Source organism: Diabrotica virgifera, chromosome 2 (assembly GCF_917563875.1).
Source record: "Diabrotica virgifera virgifera chromosome 2, PGI_DIABVI_V3a".
In the NCBI taxonomy this organism is placed as follows: Eukaryota; Metazoa; Arthropoda; class Insecta; order Coleoptera; family Chrysomelidae; genus Diabrotica; species Diabrotica virgifera.
The window spans coordinates 29,597,020-29,624,000 of NC_065444.1; the positions used below are offsets into that span (position 1 = coordinate 29,597,020).

Genomic DNA, 26,981 nt, shown 5'->3' on the forward strand with positions numbered 1-26,981 from the left:
AAAATCTAAATTATGCAGTAATACACCCATCAGTTCCTAAACCAGACATAATAAGTGCAGTTGAAAAAGTCTATCAAGTACTACCAAGACACGAAAAGGAAGAATACACAGTGCTGTGCACGAAGGAACTGGAGAAAAACATAAAATCAAAAGCAAATGTTAGTTAAGAGGAACTCAAAGCCAACAAAGCTCTAAAAGAAGATGAGTCCATAGTAATATTACCAGCTGACAAGGACAACGCAACTATATTTATGGACAAAAGCCAATATCAGGAGAAAATTCAAGAATTTTCAATATTTAAGTCACAAATAAAGGTTACACAAAACTAAATAAGGATATAGCCAAATCACTGGAAAACAACAAAATATATAAAAAACTACAACAATTCATATACTAACATTTACTAATAAACTATTTTTATGATTTTAGATTTATTAGTGCACAAACATTTTTGAGCCAGCTATATTGCAGACAAGTGTCATTGAACTCAAGTGATGCTAAAACGGATACACAAAAACGTACCAAGCCATATAAACAGAAAAAATATGGCAAGTTCATATTAATTCAACTTTACAAACCTCTGTCTCCAATTCCTTGTGCTACCTGATCGTTTGTACTGGAACTTTGATTCTGACTCCCGCATAGATCTTTGGTACTGTTTCATCTTCACCCACGAACGCCCGGCACTGTCGTAAGTACACCATACCGTTATTATAACCGAGAATAATATGCACCAATTGAAAATTACCATTACTAAAAAAACATAATTTTTTTATATAATATAAATCGATTGTAGATACCGGTCAGTTATGAGGAATTGTACATACTCCTATCAGGAATTTTACATTTATCAAACAAACCAGACCTGCTTTTCGACATAGAAAAAATTTCGCCCTTACCAAAATAAACCATACATGTAAAAAATGTAATTATTCTTGCAAAAATAATTTTTTTTGCAGTTTATAAGTACTAACACTATATTATCACAGATCATGCTATAAACTTTAAATAATACAACCCTTTTCCAACTTACAGAATTTCAGGAGGTATAATTTGTTTTAAATAATAGTAAAACATCGTCCTGTATATTTGCTTAGTAATAATTCATCGTTAGTTTCGTTTTATTGAGGTCTCAGAATTCTATTTTACTTTTTCTCAAAAGAAACGGCTACGGTAACAATCAGCTTTATTTTTGAGTTAATGAAAAATAAAATTAACGTTTAAAATAAGCTGCATCCAATCTGTGGTTCTGTTTGCCAAACTTCGCAGTCAAATTTTATTGTTTTAATTAAAAATTAAGTAATCGCGTGGGTAAAAAAAACAAATACGGCAGTGTATTTGCCTATATGTCTAACTTATAAAATTCTTATGTTCACAAACCGTATACAGGGTGAAATTTTTTTCTTTTAACAAAACGAAGTAACTTTTTAAAATCGGACCTGATATTTTCTTAGTTCCAATTATTAATCCATTGGGTGCGGATCTTGTAGTAATCTCCACAGATAAGAATCGGTTGAAGTATTATTCTTCTACTGGGAAACTGCTGCCAATACCAAATTAAAGCACCAGATGCAAACTATTCTTTATTTTTTCATTTAAAAATTGAGATGTTTAATATTACACTAATCAACTGTACAACTTTATTTAATCTAATTAAATTGCACTCGAAAATAGAGAATGTCTTTCTAAGTACAAAAATGCGTACCTAAGAGTGTAAAAATGTGAATTATGTGTGTTTTCTGCTTGGAGATTGAGACGAGAATGCCTTTTCCTTTTAATTCCCTCATTTTATGACAATTTATCAAAGTAGAGGGCGTGACCTAATTTCAATTTACTAAGCGGGACATGTATGGCTGTGCATTCATTTTTTACTACCGAAAAGAAATGATTGTTCATGGTTTTAACGTTGAATCTTTTATATTTTTATGAGTCAATAAAGGGTTTTAAGTCAATTTCCTTTTTTAACTAATTCTGTTTTATTATAATAGTTTCCGTTGGTTGTGTGAAAGAGAATTTTATACATTTTGTATAATTTAAGTATACGTGGGGAAACAGAAGTATGTTGAAATTTCAACACATTGATTAGGTGGTAATAGTGTAACGTTTGACCAAAATATGAGGCACATCGAGCTTACCGTTTAAAAGTTATGACAAATAGAAATTTCAGTCAAAATGTAATCCCCCTGTACATTATTAAACAATGGGTGCACACTTTTAACTGGTCATTTGTTATTCTCCCTAACTCAATACAAGGTAGGAAGATGTATAGTAACCCTGTATAATTTTCTGTATTCTAAGTGTCGATATTCAAATGAAACGTTGTTGTACAAATAATTGGACAATTTTCGATTATTAAGATTGATGTAAAGATATCTTTCTTAAAACTTACCTATAACAAATTCCTTGGCGTTATCTGCGGGGCAATCTAAATAATATTTGACTAGCCAGGCTATTCCTGCTGATAGCCACGCAGCTTCTATGATCATCACAGCTAAAAATAAGACACAATATTATTAACTTAATAAGACCAAAAAAGCTGGTTAAATATTTTTTGTTGACAATTGACTTCCATCTGGTAAGATATGGTGTGCCTTATTGTTAACAGTTTTAAAAATAAGATATATCGTTAAAGTGTGAATAAGGAGTTTAGTTGTTCTCCCGATTTGGTAGAAAAATAGTGAAGCGGGAATAAAAAGAGATTATGGAGGTTAGGGGATAGGAATAAAACAGTTTGAAGGAAATAGTGTGATTGACTTTGCAGTGGCATTATATTGGGCTTTGATTAATATATGTTCTTTATGAAGACTGAAGACCAGTATGTTCTCTATAGTAGTTGAGAAAACAACGTCAGATAGATTTTATGTTGTATAGAAGCCAGCTAAAGAATGTTACCAACTGCAACTGATAAAGAGTGATTGTATACCTGGTCAACACCGACCGTGGATACGGAGATAAAGGTGAGGCGGACAGCCAACAGCAGTTGTGGCCCGCCACAGTCGCTCCCACGGTCAATCATAGGAAACTACTTTCGTGGACCCACAGAGTGGCCGGTCACAGTCGCTCGTCTGTGGCCGGCCTTAAGAACCGAGGTTGAAATAAAGCAAAGATGGTATGAGTAACTTGGAAAGTTGCTAAATGAATAACACCAGAGGAGAGACCTAGGATGCGCGAGCCCAAATTAGAATGTAATACCGGGCATAGCGAGAGATGTGGTTGTCAATGAAGAATGGTAAGGCAGTAGGATCTTTGGAGGTTTGGAAGGCTCTAGGAGACGAAGCTGTTAATGTTTTGTGGCAAATAATGAGTAGGATATATGAGGAAGAAAAAATGTCCAATGCATGGAGAGAGTATGATGGTATCATTTTGTAAAGATAAAGGGTACACAATGGAACAGCAACCCCTGAAAAGGAAAAATCCGACGAAGAAGAAGGAAATTATTTGTCCTCATTGACATCGTGTTAACAGCCATCGTGTGATATTTCTTGAAGAAAATACTACAGACGTGTTCGAGACTTGGTACACAGATTTCTCTTGGTCAAAGGATGAACCTTCACAATTTAGGATCAAAATATCATGGGTCACCAAGTTACAGAAAACTTCCGATAGAGAGAACGCGGAGTCTTGAAACTTGGGATCAAAATTTGCAAAAATACACGTCCGATATCGTCGAATTATATAACATAACCGAAAGGTAAAAAAAAAGAATGTGTGTACTTTGTACGCACGTAAGAAGTTATACTTCTATTATATGATTTCAACGAAATCAATATACTTTAAACCAGCGGTTCTCAATCTTTTTGTGTCATGTACCACCAAATAATTTTTGATTATTTTTGGTACCACCTAACTGAAATACATATCTAACTAGGTGATCTAATTAACTATAATAGTGGTGCTGATTTTGGCTGTTTTTGCGTTTTGTGTACCACCTCAAAAAATGAAATGTACCACCAATGGTACATGTACCACAGATTGAGAACCGCTGCTTTAAACAGTTTCTCTACTACTTTCCAACAATTTTTATTAAAACAATACCATAAATTAAAAAAATAAAAGAATAAAACACACACAAACACATTGAAAAATGCCACAAATGATTTCTGAACAATAATTGTTGCCAAAAATTTTAATTAAATACGTATTTTCTGAAAAAAATTATATAATAATATACTTACAATCATAAAATCTATATATAAAAAAGAATGTGTGTACTTTGTACGCACGTAAGAAGTTATACTTCTATTATATGATTTCAACGAAATCAATATACTTTAAACAGTTTATCTACTACTTTCCACAAATTTTTATTAAAACAATACCAAAAATTAAAAAAATAAAAGAATAAAACACATACAAACACATTGAAAAATGCCACAAATGATTTCTGAACAATAATTGTTGTCAAAAATTTTAATTAAATACGTATTTTCTGAAAAAAATTATATAATAATATACTTACAATCATAAAATCTATAAAAAAATAAAAAAAAATGATATAACTTGCATTGGGCTTGAACCTACTTCCCGTGTATCCCGCCGTACGAGAGTCGAAGAGATTTCAAACTGCACCACCTTCGCGTATACGTCATGAGGCAATATACACAAACTGAACAACTTTTTGACATTTTGTTTATATGAATTTTTATTAGTTTGATTTTTGTCGAATTAAAATACAACAATATATACAGGGTGAGGCAAATAAAGGGCCTATTAGAAATATCTCGAGAACTAAAGGCAACAGAATCATGAAAATTAGAATAGAGGTTTTGAAGGATGATCTATTAAATGAAAATATTTTCATCTCTTTGCAACTTCCGGTTATACCGGAAGAATAACTTCGTTTTTTTAAATGGGACACCCTGTATATTTTTACATTTTTGGATTCTCTTCGACGTCTTCTTTCTTAAAATATGAGGTTTTGTAATATTATTCAGGGTATTTTAAAAGATAATTACGTTTTTTTTTATTAATTTCGTAGCAAAATTAACACCCTGTAGAATTGTAGTAGTTTGACATCTAAAACTCTACTTACGTTCAAATGATTTTTAATATACTCTACTATTGTTAAGAATCATTAGTATAGCTAAATTTTTAATTTTAGTATACAGGGTTGGTCGAAACTCGGAATGAGTATTTTCTGAGTTTTCTTAAATGGAACACCCTGTATTTTAGTATTGTAATGAAATGATATTTTATGGTACTTTTTTTATTTCTTAAGCATTCCCTATACCTAACTGCTTTAATTTGTGCTTAATTGTTAATCGCACCAACAATCTTAACCAAGTAGGTATTTCGATAGCTAAACCATTATTGGTAATTTTAAGGACCAGTCTGGATTAATATGTATTTATTTCTGAAAAAATATTTGGGATTGAGTATTTTCACGGCCAACCTAATAAAATTTTACGTATTTTTTGTTGCAATTAATGTTTAGCTTGAATCACCAATAACTCACAAATTAAAGCAGTTAGGTATAGGGAATGCTTAAGAAATAAAAAAGTACTATAAAAATCATTTCACTACAATACAAAAATACAGGGTGTTCCATTTAAGAAAACTCAGAAAATACTCATTCCAAGTTTCGACCAACCCTGTATACTAAAATTAAAAATTTAGCTATACTAATGATTCTTAAGAATAGTAGAGTATATTAAAAATCATTTGAACGTAAGTAGAGTTTTAGATGTCAAACTACTACAATTCTACAGGGTGTGAATGATGCTACGAAATTAATAAAAAAACGTAATTATCTTTTAAAATACCCTGTATAATATTACAAAACCTTATATTTTAAGAAAGAAGACATCGAAGAGAATCCAAAAATGTAAAAATATACAGGGTGTGTCCCATTTAAAAAAACGAAGTTATAAGCAACTTCCGGTGTAACCGGAAGTTGTAAAGAGATGAAAATATTTTCATTTAATAGATCATCCTTCAAAACCCCTACATCGAAGAGAATCCAAAAATGTAAAAATATACAGGGTGTGTCCCATTTAAAAAAACGAAGTTATAAGCAACTTCCGGTGTAACCGGAAGTTGTAAAGAGATGAAAATATTTTCATTTAATAGATCATCCTTCAAAACCCCTTTATTTTAATTTTCATGATTCTGTTGCCTTTAGTTCTCGAGATATTTCTAATAGGCCAGTTATCTGCCTCACCCTATATATATAGAGTAAGAAAACGATACATTAGATGAAAATTTGTAGAAAGTTTGTTCGTAATCAGATTATGTAAATTAAAGCATTGCCTACTAGGGGTATAGCATAGCAAGTACTAGGTAAGTACATTATTTTTTTTACGTTTTCCAAATAAGTATGAAGATAATTTTTTATTGGAATACAACTGAAACATTTAGAATTACGTACCTGTGGCTTTTCAAAACTATTTAAAAAGTCACTATAATTATAAATTTGATTTTATTTCTGTCCTCACAACAATAAAAACTAATATATTATACAACATTTTTGTTTACCGATAACCTCCATATTGAACAATTATTGACAGATCATTTCAACACCCAATCAGAGCCCGTATAAAGACTAATACCAAACTGTCGGTGTGCGCATGCGCCCAGATCAATATAAATTCACCCTCAATCTCAATCGCGCCTAAAGAAGTATAACTTCAAAAATAAAAAAAATAACAACTTGCTTGGGGCTTGAACTCACTTCACGTCTATCGCACCATACGAAAGTCGAAGCGATTTCCCACTGCACCACATTCGCGTATACGTCATGTGGGAATATACACAAACTAAACGTTTACACCATAAACTTTTTGACATTTTGTTTATTTATATGAATTTAATCAAATTATTAGTTTGATTTTTGTCGAATTAAAATACAACAAAATATAGAGTAAGAAAACGATATATTAGATGAGTGTGTGTGTGTTCACAAAGAGGGAATGGCATTAGATAAACTTTTTGCCACAGATATTTGAAAGTTGAAGATTGAAGATGTCATATTAAATTTTTATTTTAGAATCTTTAAGAAATTGTATGATAATATCATTAATAGTTTTGGTATTGAAGCTTAGTAGATGTGAAATATTCAGCGGTAAACTTACATTCCGCTCCTGAAGTCTAGCAATTAGTGCTTTCGTATGGTTTTTATTAAGTTCACAATTAAAGATTATATGATTTAAATCTGCAGTAGAGTAGTTATCACATGAACAGAGAGAGTTGATACGCATTCCTATTTTAGCTAAATGTGCAGGAAAATTGCCATGGTTTAATCTTAAGCGACTTAGGGATGTGGAATAAAACCGAGTAACGTGATAATCAAATATGTGTGGGATATTTTGCGGAAGTTGTGGGTATATGTAAGTGTATGGATTCCTCGAAGTTTGTACAAACTTAAGCCAAATAGTTTCCCATTTCTTTCTTAATTTTTTATGCAATTCTGGAATGTAATCGCTGGAGATTGTTAAATCTACTATTTCATTTAAAGTTGCCGAATTCTTTGCCATTTCATCCACTATCTCATTTTCTTTGATTCCAGCATGTCCTTTTACCCAGATAAAGACCAAGTCACTACTCTTATTTTTAAATCGAGCGATTGTCTTTCTAATATGGCATAACAACTCATTGTTGTGTTTTTTGGTTATTGGTTGTGATATTGCCTCAAGAGCAGATAAAGAATCTGATAGTATAACCGTGTCTCCAAAGTTCTGTTCAACCGCGTAAGTTAGGGCTCTTTCAATAGCATAAAGTTCGGCAGTGAAGATAGATGTACATTTAGGTAGTCTAAAAGAATTACCACTTTTTATATTAGAAACATAATAAGCACTACCTACACTATTACATGTTTTCGAACCATCTGTATAGATGTATTTATAATTAGAAAATTCAGATAAGATTAATTTTATAATTTTATTGTTTTGGCATGGTAGGTTTCTATATGTAGGTTTTATGATCTTTGGAAAGATTGCGATTTCCTCAATAGAAAGGTTATATATGGGTAATATTTGTTTAGTGTTAATGCTAAAGTTGTTAGTTTCTAGATAAGCATCTGTAAGAGGGGGAGAAGTTTTAATTCTCCAATAAGAATTTGTTAAGTTATATTCAGTGAGACTGTTAATTTTACTTAATAATTTATGTGAGTCTAAAGTCCTGGTCTTTAATAGAAACTTATTAGACAAGAATTCTCTTCTAAGGTTTAGAGGAGGTTCCTGCGCTTCTGCTAGAATTGCAGCACATGGCGTTGACTTAAACGCACTAATACATATACGTATTGCCTTATACTGAATATGATCGATTTTTGATAAATTAGATTTTGACGATGAACCATATAAAAAGCATCCATAATCAATGATTGACCGAATATACGATTTATAGAACATTAATGCTATCTTTGGGTCGGCACCCCATCTAGCTTTACATATGCAACGAAGCATGTTTAAACCTTTTTCGCATTTGTTGATAATGTGATTCACATGGAGTGTCCAGGTTAGTTTTTTGTCCAAAACCACGCCCAGATACTTATGGTGAGAGGATACATTAATATCAACATTACTTAAATTTATACTGGTAGGGGAACTTAACCTATGTCTAGTGAAAAAGGTGATGCTAGATTTTTCAGGGGATAACGTGAAATTAAAAGCCATAGACCATCTTTTTACACATTGCATTATCAGATCCAAATCGCATAAACACTCATTATATGATTTACGGCTGCTGTATATACAGAAATCGTCTGCATACTGAATAATTTTAATTGTATTATTTGTTTCATTTAACATGTCATGCAATTCTGCAGTATAGATATTAAAAAGTACTGGACTTAGGACTGAACCTTGCGGAATTCCGACTGATAATAATCGAGGGCCGTAAATGTGATTTTCTGAATCTCGAATGAAAACTTCTCTGTCCCTATACAAATCTGTGATTCTTTGTGCGAATTTATAATTTAGACCGTATTTTATGAGCTGAACAGTTAAAATATCAATATCCAGAGTATCATAAGCCCCTTTAATATCTAAAAACAAGCATGCCGTTATAAGATTAACGGAAAGTGCATTCTGAATGTCGGAAACTAATTGAGCTAATGCTTCAGAGGTGCCTTTGCCTCTGCGATATCCAAACTGATTAATAGGTAATAAACAATTACTTTCAAAATGCAATTCCATTCTTAATTTGATAATTCTCTCAAATGTTTTTGTAATGCATGATATTAATGAAATTGGTCTGTAAGAGTTAGGTAGACTTAAATTTTTGTTGGGTTTAGCAAGTAAGCAAATTACAGTTTTTTTTAAACTTTGGTCATATAATCCTTGCAACCACCAACTATTAAAAATATTTAAAAGAATTTCTTTAGCAATTTCAGGCAAGTATTCAATCATTTTATATGTAATGCTATCAAAACCCGGTGCTGTACTTTTAGATTGTTTGATTGCTAATCGTAATTCCTCCAAACTGATACGCATATAAAATGATTCATTGCATGCTACATTACTATTAAATTTACTGAAGTCGATTTTATTTGATGCAAATTTGGGAATAAAAAACTCAAAAAAATCGTCCACCATATCAGCTGATATACTGCCCGATCCCGTTGAGTCTTTGTTTGATATTTTTTTTATAAATTGCCAAATTTTAGTAGGGTGCGTGTTTTTATTAATATTGCTTATGAAAGATATCCAGCTATCTCGAGCTTTTTTAGAAAATAGTAATTTAGTTTGACTAGCTACATTTTGATATTGACAATAGTTTGTATAGTTTGAGACACGTTTATACTGGTTCAGGGCTTCTTTTCTGCGACGAAACATATCATAGCATTCGGTATCCCACCATATTGGACGTTGAGTTACTTGTTGTCTTGCTCTTTTTAGGGGAATAGTTGCGGATGCTGCCTCTGAGACCTTTTCCATAAAAATAGAGAAGCTTAGTAGATTGGAGTTTAGATTTTGGTTTGTACTAATTAACGAATTTTCCAGTATAGTGGAGTATGCAGACCAATCAGCTAATTTATCATTCCATTTAGATGCTGGATTTTTATTTATTATAACTCTATCCCTAATAATTTCAAATTTGATTAAGCAATGATCTGAACCTAACGCATCTGGTACGACATCCCATACACAACAATCACTAGCCAAACTAGCAGAGCAAAATGTAATGTCTACCGCCGAAGGTAGCTCTTCTGGACGAGAAATTCTAGTTGGTTTACCATTATTGAGAACAACATAGTTATTGTCATCTAAGGCTTCTACTAATTGATTACCACAAGCTTTATTAATATGAGATCCCCAAAGTGTATGATGGCTGTTAAAATCGCCACAGAAGATAACAGGAGAATTAAATTGCCGAAAGATATTTGACCAATCTGATTTAGAAACATTTAATTTAGGTGGTTTATACACCGATATTAGTATGATATTTAAGGACGGAAATTTAACTGCGCAAAGTTCTAAATCTTTTTTATATGCAAAAGTAATAGGAAAATTTATAAATTTAATGTCTTGGCGAACTGCAATGGCAACACCGCCAAAGCCATTTGCACGATCCTGTCGGATAATCTTATACCCTTTTAGTTTAAAAGAATGGTTTGGTTTTTTGAAGGTTTCTGATAAAGCTATAATATCTACAGGATTATTGTGTAAAAAATTTAATAAACTTGGATGGTTTTTAGAGAAAGAACGAATATTCCACTGGATAACTTTAATGTTTTTACTATTGGGTGTACTTATCTTATTAGTGGATTGAATCATCAGAACAAGATTCAATATCGATTTCTGGAATTAGATTTGAAGGACTTAATATAGAGGAGATCATTTTTCTAATATTTTCTTCTAAATTGTAATTTGTTTCGGATGAATCTGAATTAACTACTTGTTTAACTACGGTTATTATCTGACTTGTTAGTTTTTCCTTATATTGGATAAAGTCATCTCTGTGAGGATTTGGTATGATGGGATTATGTGAAGATTTGGTTTTTTTTGATTGAAAATGGGAAGAAGTAGGCAGAGACGGAGAAATAGGTGGAGACTCCGGAGCAGATGGCTTACGTTTTTGCACTTGTCTTTTGGGTGAAGTATTTCGAACAATGGGTTTACGTAGCAAAAAGCTAGAATTTGGAGTTTGGGACGTACTGGGGAGTGGCAGAGAGGGAAAATTAGTGGAATTATTAAGAACTGAAAATCTATTATTTGTAGAAATCTTGGCATAAGATGGATTATCATGCAATCTTTCAGCTTCTTTAAATGTAATATTTTCCCTGGCCATGAGTTGTTTGATATTTTTTTGTTTCTTATATACTGGACAATCTCTGGATGTAGAGCAGTGTTCATTATTTTGGCAATAAATGCAGAATTTTTCGCAAGAAGAGTCTGACGTATGATTTAGGCTAGAACAGTTTCGACAGTGAGAAGATTTGGTTTTACATTGCTTGGCAGAATGCCCATATCGCAGGCAATTAAAACATTGAACAACGGGGAATATATATGGTTCTACAGAGAAATTGCATAAATTAATTGTTATATTTTGAGGAAGTTCATTTCCTACAAATTGAACAATAACCATTTGTCTGTTTACATATGAAATATTACCGTCTTTATCTGTTACCTTTCGTTTCATGCGTTGAACTTGAACCACCTCTTTATTAGATATTATGGCATTTTTTAAATATTCCTCAGAAAAGTATGTGTCAATATTCCTCAACACACCCTTCTTGTGTGTAAAAAATTTGGGTATATACGCTACTAAGTTATTATTAGACATAATTTTATTATTAACTAGATAATTAGCTTTTTCATAAGACTTAAAAATAACTTTAACGCGATTAAGACCAATCGATTTGATATCAAGAACATCGGATTTTATATAATTGTCAGTCAACAAAACGTGACCAATCCGGATTGGGAAAATTCTTCCCAAATGCTTATCAGTACTCTCAATATATACAAAATATGGACCTTTATCCTCAGTTCTATATCTATTATTTAAATCTATAAAATTATTTACATACCTATCCTCCTCTGCGTCCTTATTTTCGGGTGGCGAAGTGCCACCCGAGGTCTCATCCATTATATATTTTTTTAATCACTTACCTAACCTACCTATTATAAACAATAAAGAAAATTAACAAAAGGAACACTAATTAACACAATAACACACAATACACCGAGAACTGCTCGTTTGTATCGTTAAAATCAAACTATTAAACTGCGGAGAATAAAAATTCGTGTCCACACTTTGACAGTTATTTGACAATCTTGATATTAGATGAAGATTTGTAGAAAGTTTGTTCTCGTAATCAGATTATGTAAATTAAAGCATTGCCTACTAATAGGTAACTACATTATTTTTTTTTACATTTTCCAAATAGATACGTATGAAGATAATTTTTTTATTGGAATACAACTGAAACATTTAGAATTACGTACCTGCGGCTTTTCAAAACTATTTAAAAAGTCACTATACTTATAAATTTGATTTTATTTCTGTCCTCACAACAATAAAAACTAATATATACAATATTTTTGTTTACCGATAACCTCCATATCGAACAATTATTGACAGATCATTTCAACACCCAATCAGAGCCCGTATAAAGAAGTATAACTTCAAAAAAAACTTTTGCCATTTAAAATCAATTTTTGCGTTTTCAGTTTAAAATACTGCTTGACTATTAATAATTATCGTAAATGAAATAATTAATAGATGTTTAATTTATTAAAACCTTCTGATTTCTAAACTGTTTTATTTTTATATCACAGGTAATTAATAATCAGAAATACGTATGTTAACAATTAAATACAACAAACGCTCATAACCTCGTAACAACATGATTATTTAAAAAATAATGTAAAACCTTCAATTATGAGCAAAAATCTAAACAATATTACTTGAACATAGTGTAAATTTTTATCCCTGGTGTGCAAAAATAGTTTTAACCTTGTAAACGTTTTCTTGAAACTCAAATACTCAGAAACTCTGGGCAGTCTGGGAAGTATAAAGGAATTGTGACCTTATTTTTCGGTAAAAAATATAGTATGTATAAGGTAATAGCACAGTATAGTGCTAAAGAATCAGTATAGGCGAGAAACATTACATCTCTTACATACATTACTTTTTTTAAAGTAAGACGCATCGTTATGAAACCTTTTGCATTCGATTCGGAAGAGCTTCAAGAAAATTGTTGACCACTTGGCATGAGGGGTAAATGAAAATTGCATTGTTGTTGACTTAAAATGCATTTTCCAAAGTGCTTCTTAAAGTGCTCAAAAAATAAAAATTCACAACTCGGAAAATAATTATGGAAATGATTTCAATCTTGATATTCGGGGGTTTTTGTGGTCGTTGAACAGGAATATCGGGTCGATGAAGCTGTAAGAGGTGCCTAGTGCACGGTATTTACGTCGTCTCCTGAAGTTTTATGAAAATTCATTATAAAAATCATTGAAACTTGTTATCCCGAGGTTTTTAAAGTCGATGAACACGAATATTACTTTGGCGATGTTGTACGATGTATCTGGTGTATTTACGGTCATCTTCTGGAGTTTTATGAAAATTCTTTAAGAAAATAGTTGACTCATCTCGGATTTTTTTAGGAGATCGCTGAACATGAATATTGCAACGAAGATGCTGTACGAGGTACCAGTGGCGGCTCGTATAACTTTAGGAAGGTAGTGCCAGAATCCGGGCAGCTGCCTAAATTTTTTGTGGCGGTTTTACGATATGGTCAAAAAGGATATAAAATATAAATAGAGTATCACGATAAGCTGAATTTAATTGGGTTTTTATATTTAACTTACCAAGCATTGAAAAGCTAAAAACGTTATTCATGTGCACTTTAGATTTTTCATGGGATTTCAATTTCTCCCATATATGTACAAGATCATCGGTGCCTTTGTTTGACCAAGTCTCGTCACCTCCAAACAAAACGCATACAAAACAGAAGAGTTTATTAGTTTGTTCGCAACCACACAACCAGCTATTTTTATCATAAATAATTTTATTAAACTTACGACAGCGAAGTTTTTGTCCATTTCCACTTTGTTTTTCAATTTTTAAATCGGGTAAAGGCCGACCGAGTTCTTTAATTTGTAGTTTTTTTTTTCTAACGAAAAACCACCAAAAGAGTTTTTTAATATACTAATTTGATTCATTGTCAATAAATAAATTAAACGTAGAAAATAATCAAAATATTATTTTTATACCTACGACACCCACGATCACAACGCACTAACTAATAATTACAAATTAAAAAATATAGTAGAGTATAAACACAAATATACAATACAGTAGTAGACAATAAATACAATAGCGTCAAGCGAACGCGTAAAGAAACTAGAAATATGTAGATCTAAAACATTGTATCTTAAGATCCACTAACTTCCTTTTCGAGATTTCGAGCCTGGCACGGAGACTCCAATTTAAACGTATGTTAAAAGTGCAATCCCGCTCTCTCTCTGTCACTTACACAGGATGATCATACAATCTTTCTCTTTTCTCACGAGCCACTATGCCGTTCGGCACTGGGATTTTTATGATTTTCATCCTTTATCTGGTCAGCTGTGGGTGGCCAGAGTCGGTAGATTTGCATTGCGCTACACAGTTGCCAGATTTGATATAATTTATAAAAATAAAGAGAAATATTCACAAAAAAAATAAACAGGCATTAAAATGTTTTTAAGATAAAAAATATGTTTCTGCATAGTTAGCAAGGTAGTGCCATGGCTCTATGGCACTACCTCACGGGCCGCCACTGCGAGGTACCTGGTGCCTGGTATCTACGTCCTCTCCAGGAGTTTTATTGAAATTCGTTATAAAATTCAACAGTGAGTAACAGTAACAGTAAGTTATTTTACTTCAGAACCTCGAGTATGTGATTAAAACTCTCAGTAACCTTGAAAACCCCTACTGCCTTACTAATAAAACACTCGTATTCTAAGGTTATTCCGTATTTATATCTAGAATAGTTATAATAGGTATAAGGTAGATATAATACGAAAATAATTTGTTACCAATAAACTCGGTATAAGTTAGTTATAAGTATTCCCACTTTATTCCGAAATAATAGTTTGGCAACGGCGCAATCTTCTACACAATTGCATAAAACAACGATATATTGAGTGAAATATGTCAATTTTGACTTTTCTCTACAACTGACAAGCCAAATTCCGTCATTTTTCGTACTTTGTATTTTCTGCTATATTTTAATAAATCGTTATTTCATATGTTGTATGTTGAGTTTGAGTATTTCATAAAATGGCTTCAAATAAAAGAGAACGTTACATTAAATGGGAAAGTGAAGAAAAATTAAACAAACTGATTTATTTTACTTATAAATGCAATGTAAATATGTTAATTTCAGCATATTGTGAGAGATGTTCTACATATTATAGAAAATAAAGACCTTATTTTTCTTGTAGATTGGAGGATAAGCCTCCGCTTGTTTACAATAAGTGAATCACCTACTAATTTTTCTAAAAACTTTACATCATCTTTAGGAAACCGGATTTTTATTCTGCATTCTTTGAAAAGGAATTTATGCTTTCTTTGAAAGTTTTCCTTTTTCGTGTATTTTACATCATCATGTTAATTAAATTATCAACTTCCTCTTAGCCGCAATACCTCTTAAACACATTTTTTTATTATATGTCTACTCAAAAAACAAATCAAAAAATAATAAATTTTTGTCTCTGATGACTTTGACATTCATAAAATAGGTTATACCAGACTTAAACAAGGGTGTGGGTCGGTATAAACTTGGACTAAATTCTTATACCAAGTATAACTTATACCGAAGTTATTCCATGTTTATTGGTAGTGATTTTGCCTATACTTGATTTATTCTCAGTATAACTTTTATACTTGGTTTATTAGTAACAGTGTTTAATAACAAGTTTAAACTATTTTTTTACGAATTTCCATATAAAATTGCCGGAGACGACGTAGATACGGGAACTTCGTACAGGATCTGAGATGCAATATTCATGTTCAGGGACTTCAAAAACTCCGAGATTATAAATTTTAACTATTTTCATAACGAATTTTCATAAAACTACAGGAAACGGCGTAGATACTGGGCACCAGGTACCTCGTACAGCATCGCCGAAATAATATTTAAGTACAGCGACCTCAAAAACTTCGGGATATCAAGTTTCAAAGATTTTCATAACGAATTTCCATAAAACTCCAAGAGACGATGTGCATACCGAGATACTGGGCACAATGTACCTCTTACAGCTTTGCAGACCCGATATTCCTGTTGAGCGATCTCAGAAACCCCCGAGTATGAAAACTGAAATTATTTCGAAATTATTTTCCGAAATGTGAATTTTTATTTTTTGAACACTGTTTCACTTTGGAACATGCATTTTTCGCCTATAAAAACTGCAATTTTCATTTGTCCCTCATTCCAAGTAGTCAAAAATTTCCCCGAAGCTCTCACGAATCGAATACAAAAGGTTTCATAAGGAAACGTCTTACTTTAGAGGTATAGACGATTTGGTTGTAGACACCCTCGATTTTGACGGTTCCAATTTTGCAATCCACTCTAAAGACAAAATTTTGACTGCGCGACGATAACGACCACTCACGGTAAACGTAGGATGCCGTTAACTGTCGTAATTTATCTGCGCGAAGGACTAAAATTTTTGATGAGCCATCACCAAAATGGGGCATAGAGAACAAAGGATTTTCTCGGAGTGACCCTACTGATTTTTTAGCATTATAATGTCGTAATAGCTTAACTTACTTAGTCTGAGGTAGAGTATGTACTGCATCGAGGCCCTTTTGCCTGTATCTAGTATGCTTCCACGCATGGCCACTACACAGATGCATAGTTCGGTGACCATGGAAAGAATTAAAAGTGCTAGATATCCTACAATGAAACCCCACATTAAGAAAATACATTGAACGCTTCTGTCGTACTTCAGTAGGAAGAGTACTGCACTCAATATAATGGTCCTGAAACAAATATAATAATAAATCATAAAATAAAAATATTGACAATTCAAATATTGTTATAGGAACAGTCAATTTCCCCCTTCTTGCCATATTCTACATTTGAAGAAATATATAGGGAATAATCAAATTTTTGATATGCAACGAGCATTTCATTGGCTAGAATTAGTGACGAGTTTATATGACGTCATTATTATATATGGTGAGATCGTAAAGGGTAACTGACGTCTGCCCTAATATTGGAGGTCTGCCATAATAATGACAAATTATTATATTGATTATAATTGCCAATATAAATGAGTCAGATTAAATAAATTATTAGAAAAATTTTTTACTTAGCAACAACATTTTTGTTTATATTTAGTATTATTTTGTATTTTGACAACGACACCCGATTTGGGCGTCGAAACGTTAATAAAATTATTTTTTCAATATAATTGTGGCTTATTTCCCATATAAATAGTTAATCATAAAAATGTTACAAGGAAATAGCTTCAGAACAACAATGACAAATTATTGTTTACAAATTATTTTTTCATTAAGCATTTCATTGGCTAGAATTAGTGACGAGTTTACATGACGTCATTATTATATTTGGTGAGATTGTAAAGGATAACTGACGTCTGTCATAATATTGAAGGTTAATTATAATGACAAATTATTATTTACATTTTTTTTTATTTATTTAGTTTATATTTTAACGACAATTTATTTTTTAACCAACTTCACTTTCCCTTCCTTATCCTTGATTGGTCGATAAGGTTCGTATAATAGTTTTGTTGTATGGCAGGTTTAGTTAGGCTTAATTTAAATGTTGCTGCCTAAATTATAATTGCAATGCCTAGCCAAGCCCAAATAATCCAGAGAAATAAGGTTTTTGTCGGGACACTTGGTTGCAAATGGTTTTCTTTGGGTACTATATACTTAATACATTAAAAATACAAAAATGTCCGTCACAGTTCGGACGAGAAATTTAGTTATTAACAAATAAGGGTCAAAAATAGCAATTCTTTCATTTAAATCGTTACAGATAAAAATAGGGTAATCAAATATCTTATCCATAATATTCTTCTTTTAATAAATGAACCAAGGTTTAAAATGGCACTTTTTAAATTTTGTTCCGATCATTTGTTGCTTCGAAAATTGCAAAATAAAACTAAAATTTCGAAAATAAAAAAATTGCTTTAACTTTTGCGAAAATTAAAAGTTGACTCAAACAGTCCATATAATGCACAAAAAATTGTAGGACGATTCGTCAGTTAGTTTAAATTTTATTCAATTTGTTTATCCCATGGCAATGTTATTGTTCAGAAAATAATAAGGATATAGCAATTCTGTCGAAACCACATGAAAGAAGAATAGTTATAATTTCAAAGTATTGTAAAAAATCATTAAAAAGTCGTTTTTATCACTCCAAAAATATTTTACTAAAGTAGAGTCATTTTTGGCTTATAAACAATTTGAATAGCTTTGTTAATATTGACTGTAGAGTAAATCTACTTTGAAATTTCAAAAGCTGGTATTTCTACATGAATTTTCAAAAAAAATTGCCTAGATTAATGTCAAAGTTAGCCCCTTTTATTATTCAATTCAAAGTTACTTCTACATACATAAAATTCTCCTGTAACAGTGTTAGTTACCATACTACTCGGAAACAGCTTTTATATTTGTTTATAATCCAAAAATGACTCTGCTTTTTTAAAATGTTTTCGGAGTGATAAAAATTACTTTTTATTGATTTTTTTTTTAAATAAGTACGTTGAAAATATGACTATTGTTCTTTCATGTGGTTTTTCTGAACAATAACATTGCGAAAAAAACTCTTTGGTATAAACAAATTGAATAAAATTTATACTAATTAACAAATCGTCTTAAAATTTTTTGTGCATTATAAGGACTGTTTGACTCAACCTTTCATGCAACATGAAAGTCTTAAGGTCGTTTTCGGAAAAATTATAGCAAATTTTTTATTTTCGAAATTTTAGTTTTATTTTGCAATTTCCAAAGCAACAAATAATCGGACCAAAATTCAAAAACTGCTGTTTTAAACCTTGGTTCATCTACTAAACGAAAAAAACTATAAAATAAGATATTTACCTAACTATTTTTAATGGGAAACAAGCCACAATTTTACCCAAAAATGATTTTATTAACGTTTCGAAGCCTTAGCTTATTAGCTTATTAAGCTTCAGAACAATAATAAGATATTTAATTACCTATTTTTACTTGTAGCGGTTTAAACGAAAAAACTTCCATTTTTGACCCTTATTTGTTAATAACGAAAATTCTCGTCCGAACTGTGACGGACATTTTTGTACCTAATACTATAATGTATTAGTACCCAAAAAACCCATTTGCAACCTGGCTGGTCAAGTGTCCCGAACATGGTATAATTTTGCCTTATTTCCCTGGCGTAAAATGGTTAGCGGGAGACAACTTCGAAATTTCTATAAGTAGGTAAAACCAAATATCTTTTGAATGCATTATACTCAGGATTTCTGGGGAAATTTGTTCGAGAAGTTACTCGGTAGGATTTATGAAAGTAGAAATTATTTTGCTACCAGTGGCGTAGCAACACTTGGATAAATTTCTTACAGAAATTACTGTAGTTTTAAACTATTTAATAGTGACGGTACTCAATGCCTGGATACATTACTGTAAGATTTTTAGTAATTTAGATATAACTAAAGCAGTCTTACCATATTAAATGTACTGTAAAAAGGAACACTCCTGGTACCACCAGATCGTCTGAACCTACACTCCATCTTCTTCTAAAAACCACCAATCCTGGCATATCCGTAAATTTTGATGTTACGCCTCTTTTTCGTACGTCTGTTTTGAATAATTACTGAAAGGGTATAGTCTAACCTTAACTTCGTCGTGTCGCATGATTTTGTACTGTAAACAAGTTGGTAGTACAGCACGGTATCGGATACTGTTATTTCATATACTTTTTTGGTTCGGACCAGGAAAAGATGACATCTTTGTAGGTAGTTTTCTAAGATTCGTCTGAAAAAAAAGGTTGTTATTGATATTTATTGAGATTTAATTGTGAATTATAAATAACACATATTAGTCCAGAAAGCCACTGCGCATCCGCTAGGGAAAATATTCTAATTCGGATTTTTTGCACAATCTTACTCAAAAAGGACTCCTTTTAACAAATTTGAATGTTGCCAGTACCAAAAGGTGGTCAAAAATTTTTTAAACGTTTTTTTTTGTTTTTTTCCTAAAATTATTTTTTTTGCATGGAAAAACGTTTTTTTAGGTTTTTTGGATCATTCCAAACAGAAAAGGTCTTTAGTGACTTTTCTCTAAAAATGATAGTTTTTGACATATAAGCGATTAAAAATTGAAAAATTGTGAAATCGGCCATTTTTAACCCTCAAGAACTATGTGAAAAACTGAAAATTTGAATGTTGCCAAGGTAGGTAGATATTCTTTATACATCGATTGATGAAATCCCGAAGAGTTTTTTTCAATACAATATTCAAAACTCCTTTGTTTTTTAATTGGTAATCAAGCGTGCGCGACACTATTTTCCACCGACAGTATGGTGCAAATGAAAGGAATAAATTCGCTATTTCGTAAACCGGCGACTTTAAGGAAAGATCCCGAAACAGGTCGATTTTTATTTTTAAGTTATGATATTGTGGCGTATATTGTATACTAGTGACGTCATCCGTCTGGGCGTGATGACGTAATCGATGATTTTTTTAAATGAGAATAGGGGTCGTGTGGTAGCTCATTTGAAAGGTTCTTCAATTTTCTATTCAGTAATGTAAACATTTACATAATTATTTATACAGGGTGTCCCTCTACTTCTTTTTTTGTCAAATAATTTAATTTAATAAAAATTTTTTGGACACCGTGTATATATAATTATGTAAATGTTTATATTACTGAATAGAGAATTGAAGAACCTTTCAAATGAGCTAGCATACGACCCCTATTCTCATTTAAAAAAATCATCGATTACGTCATCACGCCCAGACGGATGACGTCACTAGTATACGATATACGCCACAATATCATAACTTAAAAATAAAAATCGACCTGTTTCGGGATTTTTCCTTAAAATCGCCGGTTTACGAAGTAACGAATTTATTCCTTTCATTTGCACCATACTGTCGGTGGAAAATAGTGTCGCTCACGCTTGATTAGCAATTAAAAAACAAAGGAGCTTTGAATATTGTATTGCAAAAAACTCTTCGGGATTTCATCAATCGATGTTTAAAGAATATCTACCTACCTTGGCAACATTCAAATTTTCAGTTTTTCACATAGTTTTGGAGGGTTTAAAATGGCCGATTTCGCAATTTTTCAATTTTTAATCGCTTATATGTCAAAAACTATAATTTTTAGAGAAAAGTCACCAAAGACTTTTTCTGTTTGGATTGATCCAAAAAAACTAAAAATCTTTTTTCCATGCAAAAAAAAAATAATTTAAGCAAAAAAACAAAAAAAAAAACGTTTAAAAAATTTTTGACCACCTTTTGGTCCTGGCAACATGCAAATTTGTTAGAAGGAGTCTTTTTTGAGTAAGATTGTGCAAAAAATCCGAATTAGAATATTTTACCTAGCGGATGCGCAGTGGCTTTCTGGACTATATATAATAACTGTTATTATGAAACACACAGTGTTATATAAAGTCTGGATTATAAACATGACAGAAAGGTCAAAATAAGCACTTATATAAGCAAAAAATGTCGCAAAAATAAGCAAAGTTTTTATGAAATAAGCAAGGTTCAAGAAAAAGAACGTGTAAGTAAACATGAATAAAGGACATTAACATTAAATTGCATTTATTTTTCATTATCCTATTATTAACAATAAATAAAAAATTACCAAAGTGTTAAGCTATAAAAAAAATCGAAAAATAATTAACATTAATATAAAACTTTAAAAAGGGGTAAACCCTGTAGTTGGCTGTATACCTTCAATGTAACAACGTGGAATGAAGTAAATACTTCTGTGTATGTAGGTATATAATTTATTAAAATTCTTAAAAGTTATCCACAAGGGAGTGGAAGTATTTTAAGTGATTCCTTGTTAATTGGTGTGTTGTGCACACTTTCCCAAGACCCAAGACTGTGATGGAGGAACGGTTTGGACAACGATGCGAGGAAGATACGCAACAAACTGACACCAGTTGGCGATGAATAGAAATGACTGAGGAGGGTCGAGGTTCAACTAGAAGTGATGAACATTCGACTAACCCGACTAAATTACTCTACTCTTCTCAGTCACTGGCTATATTTGCACCGGCCTTAAAGATATTTTTACGTCTAATATATTACTATATATTTTAAAAACTTACTCTTATCTCTCTGTGCCTGATTTTTTATTGCTATAATTGTATTTACTTTACTTTTCTTTAATGCTTCTACAAAACAAAACTTTACGGAACTCATAACAATGGAAATCATATTGTTGCTATTGGTTCTAATCTTTAGAGCATACACTTCACATCCACGTGGTATTATAAATTTAAACTTTAACACGATTATACCTATAGCATTTTTACTACAAAAGCGATATTACGTAGGTCAAAAAGAGAACTGTCAAAACATTAGAATGTGACTTTTCATTATTGCCATGTTTATAATAAACATGGCAATAACGAAAAGTCACATTCTAATGTTTTGACAGTTCTCTTACGTCAAAAATTTTGACCTACGTAATATCGCTTTTGTAGTAAAAATACTAATATATATTTACATTTAGCATGTATGTACTATGGTAATATATTGCTAATGAGTTACTAATAAACATTTATTACTATATAATTATATAATCAAACTATGGAGACATAATACCAATAACGTGTTTAAAATAATCGTTATATTTCGGACTGTATAATAATAATAAAGTAAAGTATTAAGCCGATTAGGGAATTCACATATTCAAGTTTTAAATCCATTTCATATCGTCCACTTATATTGAAAATACCATGTTTATTTAATAAATTAGCATAATACAGAATTAATATTAAATTATTAAATCCATCTCATATTGGCCATTTATTTCGATTGGAAAATACCATGATAATTATATATGTATTTCGATAATGAGGCTTGGGCGCGATACAAACATAAAATAGAGAGGCCCCACATGTTGAGGATTTCGTTATTGAAAATATCATCGCGCCACAAAGATCAGTGTGCATAAAATATGGCACCTTGTCCGATGGGACCATCGGACTAGGGAAAATGATTATCGAAAATAAACTGAAAAGATCGGTCTTTTTCTTGATTATCGAAAGTCAACAAAAACAAGATGTATCAAAACTCAAATAATTTTTTAAATCTGGATAATGCCATCAATAACGAAGGGAACTATGAACAAAAAATTCGGCAATATATTCTGATTTCGATTCCGTTAAGTTAAAACCCGTTGTGTAATATATACATATACACAAGTTCAAATATCTACTAAGAATGTCAATATTGCCACTCAATTCTTAATTAGTATGACGATCAGTTATACATAATTGAACACTCCGATTTCATCTCATTCTTAGTTCGCCGCCACAATGGTACCCGACGCCACGTAATTAATTTAGTCAGTACAATTTTGTAGTGGAAATCCCACGTTAGTAAGTAATTTTTTTGCCGTTTCATTTACACAAGATACAAAGATTTTTCTCTCTCATCAGAGATTTTTCAATACACGTTTCACAGCAAGACTGTCGAGCTTATTATTTCTTCAAATTCTGCATTTCCGGTGTTTCTGCAAACTAGAAAAGAACGAATTGAGGGTAATGTACCCTTATTCTCCATCAATTTTTGGAAATTTATACCTGCTTTTCTTAACATATGGACCAAAGACGTGAATATCCTTCAATTTACTACTCGTAGATCTTCTTTTAATAGGACTATGTCCTGTTTGTTCCGTTAGTCTCGTTTTTTTGCGTCGTCCTATGGGTCGTTTGGTGTTGGGCTTCTGTGTCTTCGCCAATTTCGCCATACGTTCAGGGTCCATATGATCTACGTGGCCTTTCCACATGCGTGGTCGTGCTCTTGTCCATCTCATTACATCTTGAACGCCTAGCTCTCTCAATGTGTCTTCGTTTGGTATATCCTATCTCTGAGTGTGATACCTCTTATGGATTTTACGGTTTTCATCTGTTTTTCTCATTATTTGTTTGGTCTTTGTTGTCTCGGCCCTTGTCTCAGCTGCGTATGTCAGTACGGGTCTAACACATGTTTTATAAATGCGGACTTTACATTAGGTGCTCATATATTTATTCAGCCAGATTATACCCCTCAGGAAACCAGATATTCTCGCTGCTTTCGTTGCCAGCTGTTTTGTTTCTTGCCACAGATGTATATATATGGCATTAGATTACATCTACATCTAATTGGGTTCTTGGATATTGCCATCGATTGGGTTTTCTATGCGTCAGAGAAAAAAGTCATCTTCATTTTCGGCTATTAAGATAGCAGCTATTTGCGTAGCAAAGTATTCTCATGGCTCGGTTACCCATTATGTATCCCTGATTCATTTTGTTAACACTAGCTATAACTTCATCCATTATCAAATTAAATAGGCATGGGCTGAGGCTGTCACCTTGTCTAATGCCGACATTGATTTTGATTTCTTCCGTGAGCCCGTGTGTGGTTCTTATTCTCGTTTTGTTGGATCTATTGAGCTCTTTGATTATGTTTCTATATTTCTGACTTACGTGTTTCTTTCCAAGGAGAGTGAGCACCACGTCCTACAATCGTACTTTGTCAAATGCCTTTTTCAGATCTACAAAGCATGTGAACACGGGCTTATCGAATTCTATTGATTTCTTAACTAATTTTCGCATGATGAAGATAGAAAATCCTAGGGAGAAAGTTAAAGGCCAGCGTGAAAAGAGCAATAAGAATCCTGAAGGAACATAAACTATCTGCTTAAGAACAGTACTTATTGAAGAAAATACAATAATAATTGACATTTGGCCGAATATAGAAAAAAATTGTGACGTGTTAAATTCCATGTAACTGTCATGTTAAAGGAAGAAATAAACAGTTGTTCTACATATTGCACAAAAAAATGTTGTAATAAAATATTGGATTTTCGACATTTTTATTTCACGTGTAAATAATTTTCTAATTATGAATATTTGTCGGCTCTTTTTTATTTAGTACGTAATTCAGTTAATTACGTTAGTTATTAATTAGACCAATTAAAATGGTTAAAAGGTTTCCTATTATAAAATATTTACTTAATCTAGTTAATAATGCTAGTTAGTTCCATAATTAAAGTGCTTAAAAGATTCAGTGATCAAAACGCCGTTCATTAAAAAATGCTTGGTTTGTCATTGTTGTTGCCAAACACGAAATAAAGCACGCTCTAAATATATAAAGTTAGAAGTTTTTTAAAAATGTAAAATTATCGAAAAAAAAACTGTTTAAAATTGTAGAAACTGTATTTAAAACAAATTCTATGTTTTTAAACTAAATTAATGTGAAATTATTTACGAAGCATATATTTATTAATATAAATACCCGGAAAACGTATAATTAAGCCATTTACGACCAAAAGTTCAAATAAAAAAATCCAAAATTGGAATGCTTATATTCCATTTATTTTAGCATAAAATATGACAATTTCCAATTTTTTTTTATTCCAGAGAATGATATTTTCCAAATCAAAATAAAAATATTTCTAAAATGTAGATACTAAAATCCTTATTTAATAATTTCCCACTCGTTTATTAGCGCCTGTTCTAACGCTACCACAGTTTCAAACTCGACATAATTTTGCCTAACTGCCTTTCCACAGTTGTACCACAAATGCTCTATCGGGTTAAGGTCTGGGCTTGTAGGAGGCCAGGCTAGTAACTGAATACCATTATCTCTGTATGCATTAGGAGAAAATTTTCACCTACAAAATGAATATAAGGTAGGTAACTCATGTTTTCCAGACTTTCTCTAACGTACACTCAAAAAAATTTAGTTCGTAATATTGATTAACAGTGATTATTCAATAGTATTTCGTTGTAACAACAATTTAATTTTTTGTTTCAACGAACTTGTAGACATTGATCAATATATTTGGTTATTGTCACAATGATTGAATAATAATTGTGAAAATATCTAGAGTACATTAATCAATAACACTCAATTATTCAGACAGTAAGTTAGTTTCGTATATTTAATAAATAATAGTAATTCTGACAGCAAAGCACTTTCTTGATTTCGTAGATGATAAGTAATTACCTTGGTTTATCGTGACAACGTACAGATTTCATTAAAACAATGTACAAATGTTGTTAATATAGAGTAATATTTGATTATTCCATAGATGTAAACTGATTGTTGTGACCACCAATGCATTAATCAATCTACTACTGCGTTTAATAACCACAATCAATGCGTTCATGTTAACAATAAACGAAGTTGTTGAAACAATAAATGTTTTGCTTGACCATTTGAAATGTAACGGCTTTTCCTTCGTTCTTTGTTAAACAATGCTGTTACCTCTGCCGAAGTGCCGAATAATTTCATTTCGTTTCCAAGTGTAGTCCGCACTGGAAGGAAGTTTTCGTGTGTCTATTATCGTATTTTTTTTTTCGAATCCTGAGAAAACTAATTAGTATTTTTGAAAAATTTAAACGCAGAATAAAATATTACAGTATTATCGAGGGTCTGAAGTCCCTGAGAACTTCTATAATGATTATTTTAATAAGTCACAGGGGTGAAAAAGAGAAAATTTAGTATGATTTTTAATTTCAAATATACAATTCAAAAGAAACTTTTTGTTTATTCTAACCCGTTGTCCTAGCTGAACGACAAACGCGACAACGCGACACGACGCGACGCGACGCGAAAATATCAAGTAATGGTTGTATTTGTGTCTGGCCTACGTTTTCGAGTTAATCAGTCTACGACAAGACGCGACGAAGTGCGAACTTGTTTTGTTCGCGACCAGACACGACGCACGCAGTGTGACATATCTTAAAGTCAGTAACAGCCTATCTGTAATAGAAATTGGTTTTTAAAAATTACTTATTGACAGTTGAAACTGGGTTTAAAAGCTGCAATAAAATAATCGAAAGTATACTCTTTAAACCA

The 26,981-nt window shown here is 31.7% G+C and overlaps 1 protein-coding gene and 1 long non-coding RNA gene across 6 annotated transcripts in view; one reads left to right on the plus strand and one right to left on the minus strand.

Moving 5' to 3' along the window:
• The window catches only part of LOC126879473 (uncharacterized), a 62,999-nt gene extending 62,315 nt beyond the window's left edge, over positions 1 to 684 (plus strand). The window contains exon 3 of the long non-coding RNA XR_007696069.1: positions 430 to 684. This is a non-coding gene — a long non-coding RNA (uncharacterized LOC126879473). The remainder of the gene's footprint in view (positions 1 to 429) is intronic.
• LOC126879472 (diacylglycerol lipase-alpha) overlaps positions 1 to 26,981 on the minus strand; it is a 142,094-nt gene that overhangs the window by 94,641 nt on the left and 20,472 nt on the right. For 4 of the 5 annotated variants that reach the window (XM_050642497.1, XM_050642500.1, XM_050642499.1 and 1 more), the window contains exons 2-5: positions 19,614 to 19,923; positions 16,706 to 16,917; positions 2,390 to 2,491; positions 579 to 753 (exon numbers count right to left, since the gene is read on the minus strand). In XM_050642497.1, coding sequence (XP_050498454.1) covers positions 579 to 753; positions 2,390 to 2,491; positions 16,706 to 16,917; positions 19,614 to 19,708 — 584 coding nt within the window. In that variant the 5' untranslated portion in view covers positions 19,709 to 19,923. Of the gene's footprint in view, positions 1 to 578; positions 754 to 2,389; positions 2,492 to 16,705; positions 16,918 to 19,613; positions 19,924 to 22,234; positions 22,381 to 26,981 lie in introns of those variants that run through there. The other variant, XM_050642498.1, reaches the window with a different exon arrangement.